Below are 15953 nucleotides of genomic sequence, written 5' to 3'. Positions count from 1 at the left end.
CCATGTTTGAATGCAATCTGTCTATTACTGTATATAACTACTTAATTAATTAAAGAAAAACAGAATGTTTGTGTGTAGAGAAATCATTCATAATGCAACAATAAATGTATCAAACAGTAAGTGATTGATTGATATTACATGACGTCATAATGCTACATCGCTTACGGATCCAGTAAAACTGTGACTGAATAAGAACAGTGTCTCTTACACTTCGGATACATTAGAAGATAATTGGGTGATATTTGGAGGGTTACCTCAGAGAGAGAAAGAGAATGTGCAGGTCGATCCTAACGGTGGTCGTGCAGAAGAAGATTAAACAGCTGGAAACCGGTTGACATTCATTGAGACTGACACAAGCAATAACTGCTTTTCATTTCTAAAATGCTGCATTGATTTTTGTGTTTCCTTATTTGCCTATTTGTGTCCCCCAGCTCCTCCCTGAACGAAAGAAAAAGAAACGAGGACGGATGAATCAAAGTGTTTGTAAAACAGAATGTCATATCGACTTCAGATGCATTACAGGTCGGTCATTAATAGATGTTTATAAAGCTATTGAAGCATGTGTTATTAATGCGTTATATAAACCGCAAATATAAATGTGAATGAAAGCTGTAGTATCAGAAGTGAAGGGGTGGAGGGTATGCGCATGCGTCAGGTGTTTCATATTTAACAGACTGAAGAGAGACAACACAAACCACAGCTGGACAACATGTCTCACAACTTCAAGCAATTCACTCCGTCCGACACAGGAATCAAACTAGTGAATAAACCCAGTGATCTCGGTAAGTTTATCCGGAATCAGTTTGATAAGTGCGTTTATGGGGCCATTTAAATAACCGTAGAGAGCAAAAACACTTTCTGTTTGTTTATCTATTATAAATGAATCGGTTGGCATTATTGTAGTCTAAATAATGTGCACTTTATTTGATATTTATTTCGATTTACATCACAATCTACACAAAACATATTTCTAGTTAAAATCCAAGATTATACATCATATTATAAAGCATGACGTAACGGCCAATAAAGGCTGTAATTTCTGTTTAGATGCTTTTGAAATGTGCAATATATAAAAAGTGCCTTGTGTAAAAATAAAGTTAGAAATTAGTTCCTTTGTCACTCTGACTTCTACTAATAACATAGAAGAACATAACTGTAATAAGAAATATTACAGAGGAGTGTGAGGGAATATGTTTCATAACACTGTGTGTCTGCTGTTCTCCGAACAGTTTGTTTAGTAAGAAATTTGTTTAAACATTAATCTCACTATTATATATCTATATACATACTGTAGGCTCCTTATTATATATGTAAAATAATAACCTGCTAATAGTTCTATATTAAAGTGGGAATGTGAAACTAAACAGTAATTGCACACGGGGGCGTGTCTAGAGCAGTTGGGTGGGGGCGGTACCTCAGAAGAGGGGACCGTCAGTGTCCAACATAAGTGCTCTGAAAAACACTGGAAAAGTCAGGATACATAAAGGAAAACTTCTGTGAGCTGCTACGATCACCGTGACAACCGTCCCACTGCAGTGGCTAAGTGGCACGAGCAGTGATGTGCATGGAAATGCATCAACAGGTCTTGCAAAAACCTCAAATAAATTCCTGAAATAACATCATATATTGAATATAGTGAAGTATTAGATCTATAGTTACAGTGTTGTCGATTTTTCATGTTGGAGACAAATCAATTTCATGTTTTTTAGAGAATAGTGCTCTATATAGCAAAGTGTTATGGCGCCAGCCTACCTATTAAGTCTTGTTGATTTTTTGGAGTTTAGATATAATACCAGATTTTTGCATATCTGATTTCATTCACAATGTAGTTTAATACATTCAAGGTCATAGATGTGTCTTGAACATTTGGGGGGTGGGGCCTTTGCCCTTCAGACTAAGTAGGGCATAGGCAGACTCGCTTCTGATTGGAATTCACCCACAATGTTCATCTATGAAAAAACACTTAATCTCTGATTATGTTGAGCCTGCATTCATTTCTTCTGTGCATCTGTGTTCTGTGTTGTGGACAAAATGTGACATGGAGCTTGTAAGGACCCTCTAGTGGCAGCTGGCCGTATAGGCAGCCTTATGAACTTCTGCTAGCATGATCCGATGTTTATTAAAGTTGCTAGATTTAAGAGGTAAAATTGAGAATTGAGAGTTTCACTAGAAACCGTTAGAAAATGACTATAAAAATAAGGTAATTGTGATATATCTGGTAAGGGGCACCTGGGGCACCTGGGGTGGCCAATGAGATTTCTACCCCTATCCACTATGTAGACCCACCCCTAATTGCACTTGTTTTTAATGAGTGTTGTATGACAGATATGCCTATAACCAAATCTGTGTAAACCTTTCAGATCCATTTGACGATGACCCTAATGTGTTGAGAGCTGAGCTGTCTTGCGGTCACGTTGTTGATCCAATGTCACTGACAGACTGTTGCAGAGGTCAACTGGTAAATATAAGCATATTTCATCACATTCTACTAGTATTTTTAGAGCAAAGTACATTTCAATGGGTGCATTGTGGCTCATTGATGCTACCCAAGAAGTTGTAATGGAGACGGGGGGTGGTTGGCACACTTTTCGCTTTTTAACAATTACAGGCATTTGGTAGTCTTTATCCACTGTCCTAAAGGCCAATAATAATATTCATAATGAAACAAGATGGTGTCATTTACCATCAGGGGCTAATGGGGTGATACTCTCTGTCGATATCTATCTGTGGTTTTATCTCAGTGAGTTTGTCGCCTCCTGAAAGTGACGGTAGGAGAAACAAAATGTCCTTTGCAAATCTACACCTCATTGTACTTCAGAGAGGAACTGCAGTATCATGTTACTTCTATGATGACTAACAATGAGCTTTGGTGTTTTATTCCAGGGAGAAACAGCGTTTAAGTGTCCAGTGTGTCATAAAGAATGGCCGTATGAGGAAGTCCGAAAATTGGCCAAACTATCAGACAATGAGCGATTAGGTTTTGAGGACGTGCTTGGGACAAATGCTGTTAAGAAGTTAGTGGACATGAAGGATGTATGTACATTACTGTGTCTTGGATCTTATTATTCATTTCAAATATACAGAGTATATTGGTAGATTGTGTGACACTGTACATCACTGTTTTTCATTTTTCTGTAGTGTCCCGGCTGTGGTGTTTTCATTGAGCGGGTGCACACCACGAATCTCGCCGTCGAATGCTCAGTTTGCACAGAAAACACTGGCAGAATCTATGAGTTCTGCTGGCAGTGTCTGAGAGAGTGGAAAGGGCCTCGACCTTCTGCTGATCAGTGTGAAAATGCAGGTTGTAATATCAAGGACCAGGAGTTGCTTAACGACTGTACAATGATAACTTTAAAATCAGTTCAGAATGTCCAGTGTCCAGCGATTCGTGCCTGCCCATTTTGTGGCGTGCTGATTGAACACATTGCGGTGGGATGCAAAATCATGTCATGTAATAAATGCCACAAAGAGTTTTGCTTTGTCTGTCTTAAACCTGCCCAAGAGTGCCTACAAACAGCAACCCATTACGTGTTATGCACAGCTGGAGTCGCACCAAAGCAAGTAGAAGTTCAAATGCCATGAGCAGATATATGCAGAAATACTCAATTAATCTACTGTAGATCACTCTTTACTATTGATGCGTAGACTACTGATATTTCTAGAGTCTCATGTGTGTGTACATGCGTTTTTCCTACTTTTTATTTCTTTATTTGTGAAATAGTGCACCTTTATAAACAATGATGTGATGAAATCATACATGTGTGCATATGCTGGACATGCAGTTAGTTGAAGTCTAGTTGAAGTAGGGCTGGGCAATATGGCGACAAACAACATATCTCAATACACTGTAAAAAAAATAAAGTTTGTGATAAACTTCCGATGTTTCAAATAGGGGTGTGCTGGATGGTCAGTGATCAAACTGAGCATGCTCAAACGCCTGTATGTTCTACCGTCACCATCAGACGTGATATTGTGTGTGTGCTCACTGTTTAAAAATATAAGTTGCTCTGACTTAAATGGCATAAAAGTTGACTTAACGCACTTTTTTCAAAATGACATAACTCAATCAACTTTTCAAATTGAGCTTGTCTGACAAAACTGAAGTTTTTACAGTGTATTGTTCAGCTTATTGATTATATTTGATGTATATCTTGATAATTATGAAATGTCATAAAAGCTTTTTTTTATCTTAAATCAGAGGAACCATCATTTCATTTGTAACCAAGTCAAATGTTTAATGTCTGGAATAAAAATATAATTAAAATAATGACTAATGAATGATTGTTTAAAACAGGTTTTGACTAAATAATCACAAGGAAGAATTCTCACTTTAATTAAGATGCACCAATAAAATTATAGAGTAATAAAAAATGCATTTTTGTGACTGAAAAGGGACGTTTTTTGGAACCCACTTGACTTTTATGACAAGATAATAGTGAATTATTAGTATTATTATGAGGATTACATTTATTTGTGTCATGATAATTCATATTCACCTAGAGATTTTATTTCGGCAGACATGTGAAAGTGCAGTATGTATGTGACAGTTAGCAATGTTGCTCCTCCCCATTTCACACTGTGCTTAACCCCAGGTTATCGATGTTCTAACACCGCTTTTAACCCGGGGTTATGAAGCCCTGCATTCCAGTGCTGAAGTAATGAATGGACAACCAATCATACAATGCCTCCGCTTACCTAATTTAATATTCATGCACTTTGTACAGCCATTGAAAAGCACTGTTTTCATTCTCCGTCCAGTGAAAGACTGACCATAGCGGGACTTTTCCCGATGGGCCGCCGCTAACTGCAGAAGTGGGCCGCAAAACGGTGCCACGATATGCAAAAGCAGACATCGCAAGTCCGCCCCTGTCCCCATCTGTGGGAAACCAGTAAACTTTCGAACAGTGATGGCAAATGCGATAACCAGCGAGATGAAGAGACTGTATTCCGTGTATTCAAAGCACGTTTCAGGAGACGAAAGACAAACTCAACTCAACTTTTATTTACGGAGCACTTTCAAAAACACAAAAATGGACCAAAGTGCTGTACAGAGATTCCCATTTCAACATCATACACAATACAGACCATGTATTACCATGACAACTGATACAACGATATACAAAGTGGGTGTCTGTGGTTCAGGTGGTAGAGCGGGTCGGTCACTAATCTCAGGGTTGGGGGTTTGATTCCCCGGCCCACATGACTCCACATGCCGAAGTGTCCTTGGGCAAGACACTGAACCCCAAGTTGCTCCCAATGGCAGACTTACATGCAGCTCTGCTGTCATTGGTGTGTGTGTGTGAATGTGTTAGCACAGCATTTGTAGGGTTAACCTTGCATTGCTGTGCCACACAGTATTACCAGAAGTAGTTAAGTGACAACCAATTATATAATACCCCAAATTTCCTCTAGCAGCTCTTATTTATTATGTAAATGAGTCTTATTTGAATTCTCTGTCCAGATGACTGATGGTCAAGTCGAGTCATGTTTATTTGTATAATGCTTTCACATTGTTCATAGAAGCGTTACAGAAAAATATATCATAATCTAGTAATCTATGTAATCTAGTCTTCAGGCCCCCAATGAGGAAACCATAGGTGACTATGGCAAGGAACTCAAAACACCAAAAGGAGTCTAAACATTTCAGAGCTCAACATACACAACAGTTAAATGTATATAAAACAGCAGTACAGGAGAAAACCCTGTGATAACCCAAACCAGTTCCCCTCTGTTAAACACACAACTGTAACGCCAGTATTACTGCAGCATAAGTCATGTATTAACAAGCTGTAAATAGGCTTTGCTACTTATTTGAAAAATATTTTCTGGATTTGCAAGAGTGTGTAAGGTGTAATTGAGTCTTAAAGAAGTTTTGCAAATCATTCCTCAAGCACATCAGTATTCACTGTATGTGTTCTGGGTGATATGTCCAAATATTCAGCACCACCACAGTCTGCAATATCTTACAATGACAAGCATGTGATCTGTTCACACACACAGCTTTGATGACACAAGCATCATTTACTGAGTTTCAGTCTAAAAACCCAGTTCAGATTAAACGAGCAGACTGTGGAAAACCTGTTATTAGCTGCAAATCTATACTTGACCGATACAGACATTACAGAGACACAAATATAAGAGTGACTTATGTATTATTTCTACTTATGCAGTGAATTCAGAGATCAGATTTTTATTTTCATAGCACAGTAAGAAAACATATCCAACAATAAAGACAAGTATTGATGCTACTGATAGAATAAAAACATATAGCAATTACAGATGTGTAACCCATTCAAATAAACAAATTCACCTTGTACTCATTGCCATACAGTAAGATAAAAAATAAAAAAATCATCCTTTATTATTGTTTAATTGTAAAAGATTGGCAAGTTGGGAAATTATTTATTTTTTGTCACATGTAAAAAATAACATGTAGAAAGATTGGTAATTTTATTGGTAAGAAATAATGAAACGGTTACATTATCTATATAATTAATGAAACAAACTTCAATAGGCTACAAACAAAGGACATTTTTGTATTTGTTCAGTATATACAGTATAAGTCGTACACTTCCACCCCTGCCACAGTTTGGGGAAATAATGTTGTGACATGTTTTAATGTAGATTTACTTCCAATCATTCTTCTGAAGCCAATACATCAATCACAAAATGATCCTTCCTAGAAACATGTTTTATCGTTTTTGGGAGAAAATCTTGCAATTTGGAATATATATATATATGTTTTTAACTGTGAACACACTATTTATTATTAAAGTTTATTTTTATTTAATTATTTTCACATTTTCTTAGTACATTTATCATATGTTATGTAGTTATATTATTTTCTGTAAGTTATATAAGAATTATTCAGACATTATACAGCAATATATGATACTGAACTCTCTTATTTCAATTTAATCCAAGTGAGTCCAAAACATCTACATGTTGAGATATAAACATGCCATAGACTGAATCATGGGAAACCCTTCATCAGGTGGAACTGGGCCTAAGAAGAAACACACACACACACACACACACACACACACACACACACACACACACACACACACACACACACACACACACACACACACACACACACACACACAGACATGTCATTATGATGACTTTCCATAGACATAATGATTTTTATACTGTATAAACTATAGATTATATCTCCTAAACCTACCCCTAACCCCAACACAACCCCTAAACCCAACACATCCCCTAAACCCAACACATCCCCTAAACCCAACACAACCCCTAAACCCAACACATCCCCTAAACCCAACACAACCCCTAAACCCAACACAACCCCTAAACCCTACACACCCCTAAACCCAACACAACCCCTAAACCCAACACAACCCCTAAACCCAACACAACCCCTAAACCCAACCCAACCCCTAAACCCAACACATCCCCTAAACCCAACACAACCCCTAAACCCAACACAAACCCTAAACCCAACCCAACCCCTAAACCCAACACATCCCCTAAACCCAACACAACCCCTAAACCCAACACATCCCCTAAACCCAACACATCCTCTAAACCCAACACATCCCCTAAACCCAACACATCCCCTAAACCCAACACATCCCCTAAACCCAATACATCCCCTAAACCCAACACAACCCCTAAACCCAACACAACCCCTAAACCCAACACATCCCCTAAACCCAACACAACCCCTAAACCCAGCACATCCCCTAAACCCAACACAACCCCTAAGCCCAACACATCCCTTAAACCCAGCACAACCCCTAAACCCAGCACATCCCTAAGCCCAGCACAGCCCCTAAACCCAGCACATCCCCTAGACCCAGCACAACCCCTAGACCCAACACATCCCCTAAGCCCAACACAACCCCTAAGCCCAACACATCCCCTAAGCCCAACACAGCCCCTAGGCCCAGCACATCCCTAAGCCCAGCATCCCTAAGCCCAGCACATCCCCTAGGCCCAGCACAGCCCCTAAACCCAGCACATCCCTAAGCCCAGCACATCCCTAAGCCCAGCACAGCCCCTAAGCCCAGCACATCCCCTAAACCCAACACATCCCCTAGGCCCAGCACATCCCCTAAGCCCAACACATCCCCTAAACCCAGCACATCCCCTAAGCCCAGCACAGCCCCTAAAGCCCAGACACAGCCCCTAAGCCCAGCACATCCCTAAACCCAGCACATCCCTAAACCCAGCACAGCCCCTAAGCCCAGCACATCCCCTAAGCCCAGCACAGCCCCTAGACCCAACACAGCCCCTAAGCCCAACACAGCCCCTAAGCCCAACACAGCCCCTAAACCCAACACATCCCCTAGGCCCAGCACAGCCCCTAGGCCCAGCACAGCCCCTAGACCCAGCACAGCCCCTAGGCCCAGCACAGCCCCTAGACCCAGACACAGCCCCTAGGCCCAGCACAGCCCCTAAGCCCAGCACATCCCCTAGACCCAACACAGCCCCTAAGCCCAGCACAACCCCTAGGCCCAGCACATCCCTAAACCCAGCACATCCCCTAGGCCCAACACAGCCCCTAGGCCCAGCACAGCCCCTAAGCCCAGCACTACCCCTAAGCCCAGCACATCCCCTAAGCCCAGCACAACCCCTAAGCCCAGCACTACCCCTAGGCCCAGCACATCCCCTAGGCCCAGCACAGCCCCTAAGCCCAACACAGCCCCTAAGCCCAGCACATCCCCTAAGCCCAGCACAGCCCCTAAACCCAGCACAACCCCTAGGCCCAGCACATCCCTAAGCCAACACAGCCCCTAAACCCAACACAACCCCTAAGCCCAACACATCCCCTAAGCCCAACACATCCCTAAGCCCAACACAACCCCTAAGCCCAACACAGCCCCTAAACCCAACACATCCCCTAAGCCCAACACATCCCCTAAGCCCATCCCAACACAACCCCTAAACCCAACACAACCCCTAAACCCAACACATCCCCTAAGCCCAACACATCCCCTAAACCCAACACAACCCTAAACCCAGCACATCCCCTAAACCCAGACACAGCCCCTAGACCCAACACAGCCCCTAAACCCAACACATCCCCTAAACCCAACACAGCCCCTAAGCCCAACACATCCCCTAAACCCAACACATCCCCTAAACCCAACACAACCCCTAAACCCAACACATCCCCTAGACCCAACACATCCCCTAAACCCAACACAACCCCTAAACCCAACACATCCCTAAACCCAGCACAGCCCCTAAACCCAACACAGCCCCTAAACCCAACACAGCCCCTAAACCCAGCACATCCCTAAAGCCCAACACATCCCTAAACCCAACACATCCCCTAAACCCAACACATCCCCTAAAGCCCAACACATCCCCTAAGCCCAACACAGCCCCTAAACCCAACACTACCCCTAAACCCAACACAGCCCCTAAACCCAACACATCCCTAAACCCAACACAGCCCCTAAACCCAACACATCCCTAAACCCAACACATCCCCTAAACCCAACACATCCCCTAAACCCAACACATCCCTAAGCCCAGCACAACCCCTAAACCCAGCACCACCCCTAAACCCAACACCACCCCTAAACCCAACACAACCCCTAAGCCCAACACAACCCCTAAACCCAGCACATCCCTAGACCCAACACTGCCCCTAAACCCAACACAACCCCTAAACCCAACACATCCCTAAACCCAACACATCCCCTAAACCCAACACAACCCCTAAACCCAACACATCCCCTAAACCCAACACATCCCTAAACCCAACACATCCCCTAAACCCAACACAACCCCTAAACCCAACACATCCCCTAAACCCAACACAACCCCTAAACCCAACACATCCCCTAAACCCAACACAACCCCTAAACCCAACACAACCCCTAAACCTGACACAACCCCTAAACCCAACACAACCCCTAAACCCGACACAACCCCTAAACCCAACACAACCCCTAAACCCAACACATCCCCTAAACCCAACACAACCCCTAAACCCAACACTACCCCTAAACCCAACACATCCCCTAAACCCCAACACATCCCTAAACCCAACACAACCCCTAAACCCAACACAACCCCTAAACCCAACACAACCCCTAAACCCAACACATCCCCTAAACCCAACACAACCCCTAAACCCAACACAACCCCTAAACCCGACACAACCCCTAAACCCAACACAACCCCTAAACCCGACACAACCCCTAAACCCGACACAACCCCTAAACCCGACACTAAACCTAACCCTCACAGAAAATGTTCTGCATTTTTACATTCTCAAAAACATTGATGATTAAAAGCTGTTTTCCTCATGGGGACTGACAAAATGTCCCTACAAGGTCAATGGGTCCCGACAAAGTGATAAATACACACACACACACACACACACACACACACACACACACACGCACACACACACACACTCACACTCAGTTTTTAACTCAGTTTCTGATGAAGTATATATTATGAGAGTGCAGTGTAATAAAGGAGTAAAATGCTCATACCCCACCACGCATTTTCAACACGGCTTGAAGGACTGAGAGGTTTTCAATCTTATAACTTTCGAGTGTTTTTTCATCTTCAAGATCAGTTCCATTATAGATCAACCTCAGTCTGCTTATATCTGACAAGAAAGACAAAGTCAAATATTAAAAACTCATTAATTGTGAAGACTGAGAGAAAAACGTTCAACTTACCAGTTCCAACTCCGGGAAAATGACATAAGGCTTTTTTCTTTACGTCTCTAACGGTGGCTTTCCCAATTTCTTCATCTGAGGTTGCCAGAGTTATTGTTTTAATTGTGTCTTTATTAATCTTCAAATAGATTTGGATATTCATTCTCGTTCTGTTCAGGTCAGAATTGTAATCCTCATGTGATCAGACACAGAAACATACTGGCTTCTTACAGTAAACAGTGTTTACTTTCACTTTTATTTCCAAAATTTGCATACAGCTAAACAGGGTTGAAACACAGGTGTCAATACACGTAAAGGTGCAACATCACAAGTTCAGACCACGTTATCATCCATGTGACAACATCAAAGTTGAATGTAAGATGAAGTAAAAGTACAGGTCGAGTGACTATAGCGAGGGAAACAAAATATACACAAGTATCTGTTTACATTCTACTCTGTGAAAAGAAAAAGTCTTGTTCCGATTGATATTTGTTTCACTGGTCACACGTTTATCGATTCATCTTCACACCCACAGTTAGTTAATTGGTTAGTTAGTTTGTTAGTTAGTTAATTGGTTAGTTAACCCTAGTTTGTTTGTTTGTTTGTTAGTTAATTAGTTGGTTAATTGGTTGGTTTGTTCCCCTCCTGGAATCTCTCAGTGGTCCTATCTCTAAAGACTGCCCTGCTGATCGCGCTCGCCTCCATCAAGAGGGTCGGGGACCTGCAAGTGTTCTCTGTCAGAGACACTTGCCTGGAGTTCGGTCCGGCAGACACACATGTGATCCTAAGACCGCAACCGGGCTATGTGCCCAAGGTTCCTACCACGCCCTTCAGAGACCAGGTAGTGAACCTGCAAATGCTGCCCCAGGAGGAGGCAGACCCAGCCCCTTCGTTGCTGTGTCCGGTACATGCTTTGCATACCTACTTGGACACCATACAGAGCTTTAGACGTTCTGAGCAGCTCTTTGTCTGCTTTGGTGGTCAGCAGAAAGGGAACGCTGACTCCAAACAGAGGCTTTCCCACTGGGTGGTGGACGCCATTTCATTGGCCTATCACACCCAGGACGTGCCTCCCCCTTGCGGGTCCGAGCAAACTCGACAAGGAGTGTTGTGTCCTCATGGGCACTGGCCAGAGGCACCTCCCTGGCAGACATATGTAGAGCTGCGGGTTGGGCTACACCTAGACCCCTTCCCACGATGCGTATAAGGGCCCCTGCCGTTTTGGCTCTATGTGAGAAACATAGCTCGGCCCATTCCCAGATTGGCAAGCGTCACATTGTTCCCCTGTTTAGGGTAACCAGAAGGATTTCGACGACTTTTTTGGGGCATTTGGAAGGGTACGTGCAGTCTGACACAGCTGGTCGCCTTTGCACGTAAAATACCTGCCCGCTCCTGTGTCAGCAGTACGCGTACACGGCTAAGCGCATGGCGTAATATAAATTGGACCCCTAGCGTCACTTCTTCGACACAACGTCGAAGTGAGCGACAGACGGGGAACGTCTAGGTTATGTATGTAACCTCCGTTACCTGATAGCGGGAACGAGACGTTGTGTCCTCCTGGCCACGTCGCTGAGCTGAGCCACTGTTGTGGCCAAACCATTTCCGGCTCCTCAGAAAAAACTTTAATGAACTCGACGTATTTCTCTGCTTTTATACCCGTATGTCCGGGGGCAGGGTATGCAAATACTGTCTGCAAACTTCTCATTGGCCTTTTTTCATACATCAGAGGCATATTTGGCGCTCAAGGGAGACCCCTAGTGTCGCTTCTTCGACACAACCTCTTGTTCCCTCCATCAGGGAACGGAGGTTACATACGTAACCTAGACGTTTGATTGTTTGCTTGTTTGTTCGTTAGTTAATTGGTTAGTTAATTAGTTAGTTAGTTAATTAGTTTGTTAGTTAGTTCATTAGTTAGTGAATTGGTAAGTTAGTCAGTCAGTTTGTTTGTTAGTTAGTTTGTTAGTTAGTTTATTGGTTAGCTAATTGGTAAGTTAGTCAGTCAGTTTGTTTGTTAGTTAGTTAGTTAGTTAGTTAGTTTGTTAGTTAGCTAATTGGTTAGTTAGTTATAAAACATTACATCAGAAATCATGATTGGCATATATAAACAACATAGACAGTTTAAAAAAGGAATAATGAATGAATGAACGGTTAACAATGATCGGTTAACAACTATTAAAAGAAGAATTATAAAATGTAATTGCCTGAGGGATAAAAGATCATTTGGACCTATTTTTTATACAAAGTCCAAATGATCTTTTATCCCTCAAGAAATAAATGTTTTAAATAAATATATTTTTAATAGGCACTTTTATCCAAAGCAGCTTTCAACATTTGTATTACATAGAATTAGATTTGTTTATTATTTTTGACAATGTTTCCTCCTGAAGCCTTTATTTACCTGTTATCATACATACATCTGCTGTAAGGATTACTAAATCAAATTAAATAACAGTTGTTTGATGTGTTGATGTGTGTTTGTGTAGTTCTGACAGTGTTATAGGTGCATGCTGTGCAATATTTGTTAATTTGTTCCTTAATATTATTATAGAATATTTTTGCTTATGGCAGTGACATGAGGAACTGAACTCAAAGAGATGTAAACGATCAGCTACAGAAAAGATCAGTGATTTATCAGGTTTAGCAGTAAAGTTGTTTTACTTTTGCTGTTGTAACTCCAGAACTTCATATAAAACACATTCTTGGCATTGAACTTCTGAGTGTTCCTGATGATTATATATTGCTGCTTCCTTTGAGAGCTTTTATTGAAAGAGAAATATATTGTGCTATCTGTAGGGCTGGGTTTATTAGTGAGATTTGGGAGTGCTGGGGGAATACCGAGTTCTTGTGTAGTATCAGTTAAGCACACAAAACAATTCAAACCACTTTGTTTGGGTTTTTCCTAAGAAAGATCACTCCAGTCCAATAATCTGCTGTACAAATTCCCCTTTGCTAAAGCACATGTCACAGTGCTCACTGAGTGAATCAGAGAGTCAATAAAGTAGTTGTATGTAGCCACTTGAATGAATTAGATGTTTTTTTTATTTTATTATTTTGTCAATGGTGGTGGCATAGTGGGTAAAGCACATGACTGTTAATCAGAGGGTTGCTGGTTTGATCCCCACAGTCACCACCATTGTGTCCTTGAGTAAGGCACTTAACTCCAAGTTGCTCCGGGGGGATTGTCCCTGTAATAAGTGCTCTGTATAATACATTGGTAATCAGAAGGTTGCTGGTTTGATCCCCACAGTCACCCCCATTGTGTCCTTGAGTAAGGCACTTAACTCCAGGTTGCTCCGGGGGGATTGTCCCTGTAATAAGTGCTCTGTATAATACATTGGTAATCAGAAGGTCGCTGGTTTGATCCCCACAGTCACCACCATTGTGTCCTTGAGTAAGACACTTAACTCCAGGTTGCTCCGGGGGGATTGTCCCTGTAATAAGTGCACTGTAATTCGCTTTGGATAAAAGCGTCTGCCAAATGTCATGTTTAATATTGTTATGTTTAAATATGTAGCGCTACAATCAGTACACCTCAGAAATCAGAGCTTCTAGGTTCTTCTGAGCAGATATGGAAGATCTGAACAGCTCTGTGATTTTAATAATACATGAAGTATTATATAATAACCTGTTATACAGAAGGATCTATGGTATAGTGAAGAAACTGCACTGTTCATGTGTCACCAGCAGATGTCACTGTTTATCTTCAGACTATATTTCAGCTCAATACACTTCAGTTTAATTCTACAGCACTTCATATTTAAACATTCACCACATGTGAGTGAACCTTTTCCATCACTCATACAGGACAATGTTCACAACTAAACACAAAGCACATTATAGATAACAAATACTTTTGTATAGATTATAATTACAGACTATTAGACTATATTAAACTATGTTTTTATATATGATATATTACAAGCAGATTATTATGCATTAGTTTAGTTTGTGTTAACCTATATTATGCAAATGTATACATAGAAATGGATATTTGTTTACACATGGTGCATTGATCATACATCATATATCATACATAATACATCATATATCATACATCATACATCATACATCATATATCATATATCATATATCATACATCATACATCATATATCATATATCATACATCATACATCATATATCATATATCATACATCATACATCATACAGCATATATCATACATCATACATCATACATCATATATCATACATCATACATCATACATCATATATCATATATCATATATCATACATCATACATCATACATCATATATCATATATAATATATCATACATCATACATCATACATCATATATCATATATCATACATCATACATCATACATCATATATCATACATCATACATCATACATCATACATCATATATAATATATCATACATCATACATCATACATCATATATCATACATCATACATCATATATCATATATCATATATCATACATCATACATCATACATCATATATCATATATCATACATCATACATCATACATCATACATCATACATCATATATCATACATCATACATCATACATCATACATCATACATCATATATCATACATCATACATCATATATCATACATCATACATCATACATCATACATCATACATCATACATCATATATCATACATCATACATCATACATCATACATCATATATCATATATCATACATCATACATCATACATCATACATCATACATCATACATCATATCATACATCATACATCATACATCATACATCATACATCATACATCATACATCATACATCATACATCATACATCATACATCATATATCATACATCATACATCATACAGCATATATCATACATCATATATCATATATCATATATCATGGGTGTTCAAGAACCTGGCCATGTAAAACAGAGCAAAGAAACAAGTCACGCCCCCTTTAGCACATACAGTGAACGCTGGAGCTGAAGTCATCATGAGTCTGTCTGCTGGTATAATCAGCACAAGTACTTTTCCTCAAGTGAACAATTCCTGATTGAACAGAAGCACAATGGCCTTTCCGGTACATGTCCATAATGTCTACAGACCCAATGACATCGGTAATTTATGCCCAGTACCACTTCATTTCTACATGTTGATTATGAGTTGAATTATGTTTAATTCTATTGCAGAGTAAAGGAATGTGAACTCAATAATAGCCTAAAGAACACAAGAGTGCTAAAACGTGTACTGCTAATAATAACTGCTAAATAAAGACAATCTCTGACCATCTGAACTCTGAATGTGTTTCTGTTCAGAGAAGAAA

General features: G+C 40.6%; 2 protein-coding genes across 2 annotated transcripts; one reads left to right on the top strand and one right to left on the bottom strand.

Moving 5' to 3' along the window:
- Window positions 1-652: 652 nt before the first annotated feature.
- Window positions 653-4239, top strand: LOC127638188 (E3 ubiquitin-protein ligase RNF19A-like). The gene is made up of 4 exons (XM_052119612.1): window positions 653-782; window positions 2361-2458; window positions 2884-3033; window positions 3139-4239. Exons 1-4 carry the CDS (start codon window positions 710-712, stop codon window positions 3580-3582), a joined length of 765 nt encoding a protein of 254 aa, XP_051975572.1. The 5' UTR covers window positions 653-709; the 3' UTR covers window positions 3583-4239.
- Window positions 4240-6215: 1976 nt separating this feature from the next.
- On the bottom strand, window positions 6216-10879 carry LOC127638193 (uncharacterized). The gene is made up of 3 exons (XM_052119617.1): window positions 10677-10879; window positions 10485-10603; window positions 6216-7006 (listed from the first exon to the last, which is right to left on the bottom strand). Exons 1-3 carry the CDS (start codon window positions 10816-10818, stop codon window positions 6974-6976), a joined length of 294 nt encoding a protein of 97 aa, XP_051975577.1. The 5' UTR covers window positions 10819-10879; the 3' UTR covers window positions 6216-6973.
- Window positions 10880-15953: the final 5074 nt, after the last annotated feature.

This window comes from Xyrauchen texanus, chromosome 46 (assembly GCF_025860055.1).
Source record: "Xyrauchen texanus isolate HMW12.3.18 chromosome 46, RBS_HiC_50CHRs, whole genome shotgun sequence".
Lineage (NCBI taxonomy): Eukaryota > Metazoa > Chordata > Actinopteri > Cypriniformes > Catostomidae > Xyrauchen > Xyrauchen texanus.
Note: the sequence above shows the minus strand (reverse complement) of the source record. Positions and strands in the feature narration are given on the sequence as shown.

What these genes read in the sequence shown, in the direction of transcription:
- LOC127638188 (XM_052119612.1), top strand. Translation starts at nt 710, where the DNA reads ATGTCTCACAACTTCAAGCAATTCACTCCGTCCGACACAGGAATCAAA. An exon ending in GAATAAACCCAGTGATCTCG is followed by an intron (nt 783 to 2,360) that starts GTAAGTTTATCC and finishes TAAACCTTTCAG; the next exon opens with ATCCATTTGACGATGACCCT. An exon ending in AGTTAGTGGACATGAAGGAT is followed by an intron (nt 3,034 to 3,138) that starts GTATGTACATTA and finishes ATTTTTCTGTAG; the next exon opens with TGTCCCGGCTGTGGTGTTTT.
- LOC127638193 (XM_052119617.1), bottom strand. Translation starts at nt 10,818, where the DNA reads ATGAATATCCAAATCTATTTGAAGATTAATAAAGACACAATTAAAACA. An exon ending in TTTTCCCGGAGTTGGAACTG is followed by an intron (nt 10,604 to 10,676) that starts GTAAGTTGAACG and finishes CTTTCTTGTCAG; the next exon opens with ATATAAGCAGACTGAGGTTG. An exon ending in TGTTGAAAATGCGTGGTGGG is followed by an intron (nt 7,007 to 10,484) that starts GTATGAGCATTT and finishes GTTTCTTCTTAG; the next exon opens with GCCCAGTTCCACCTGATGAA.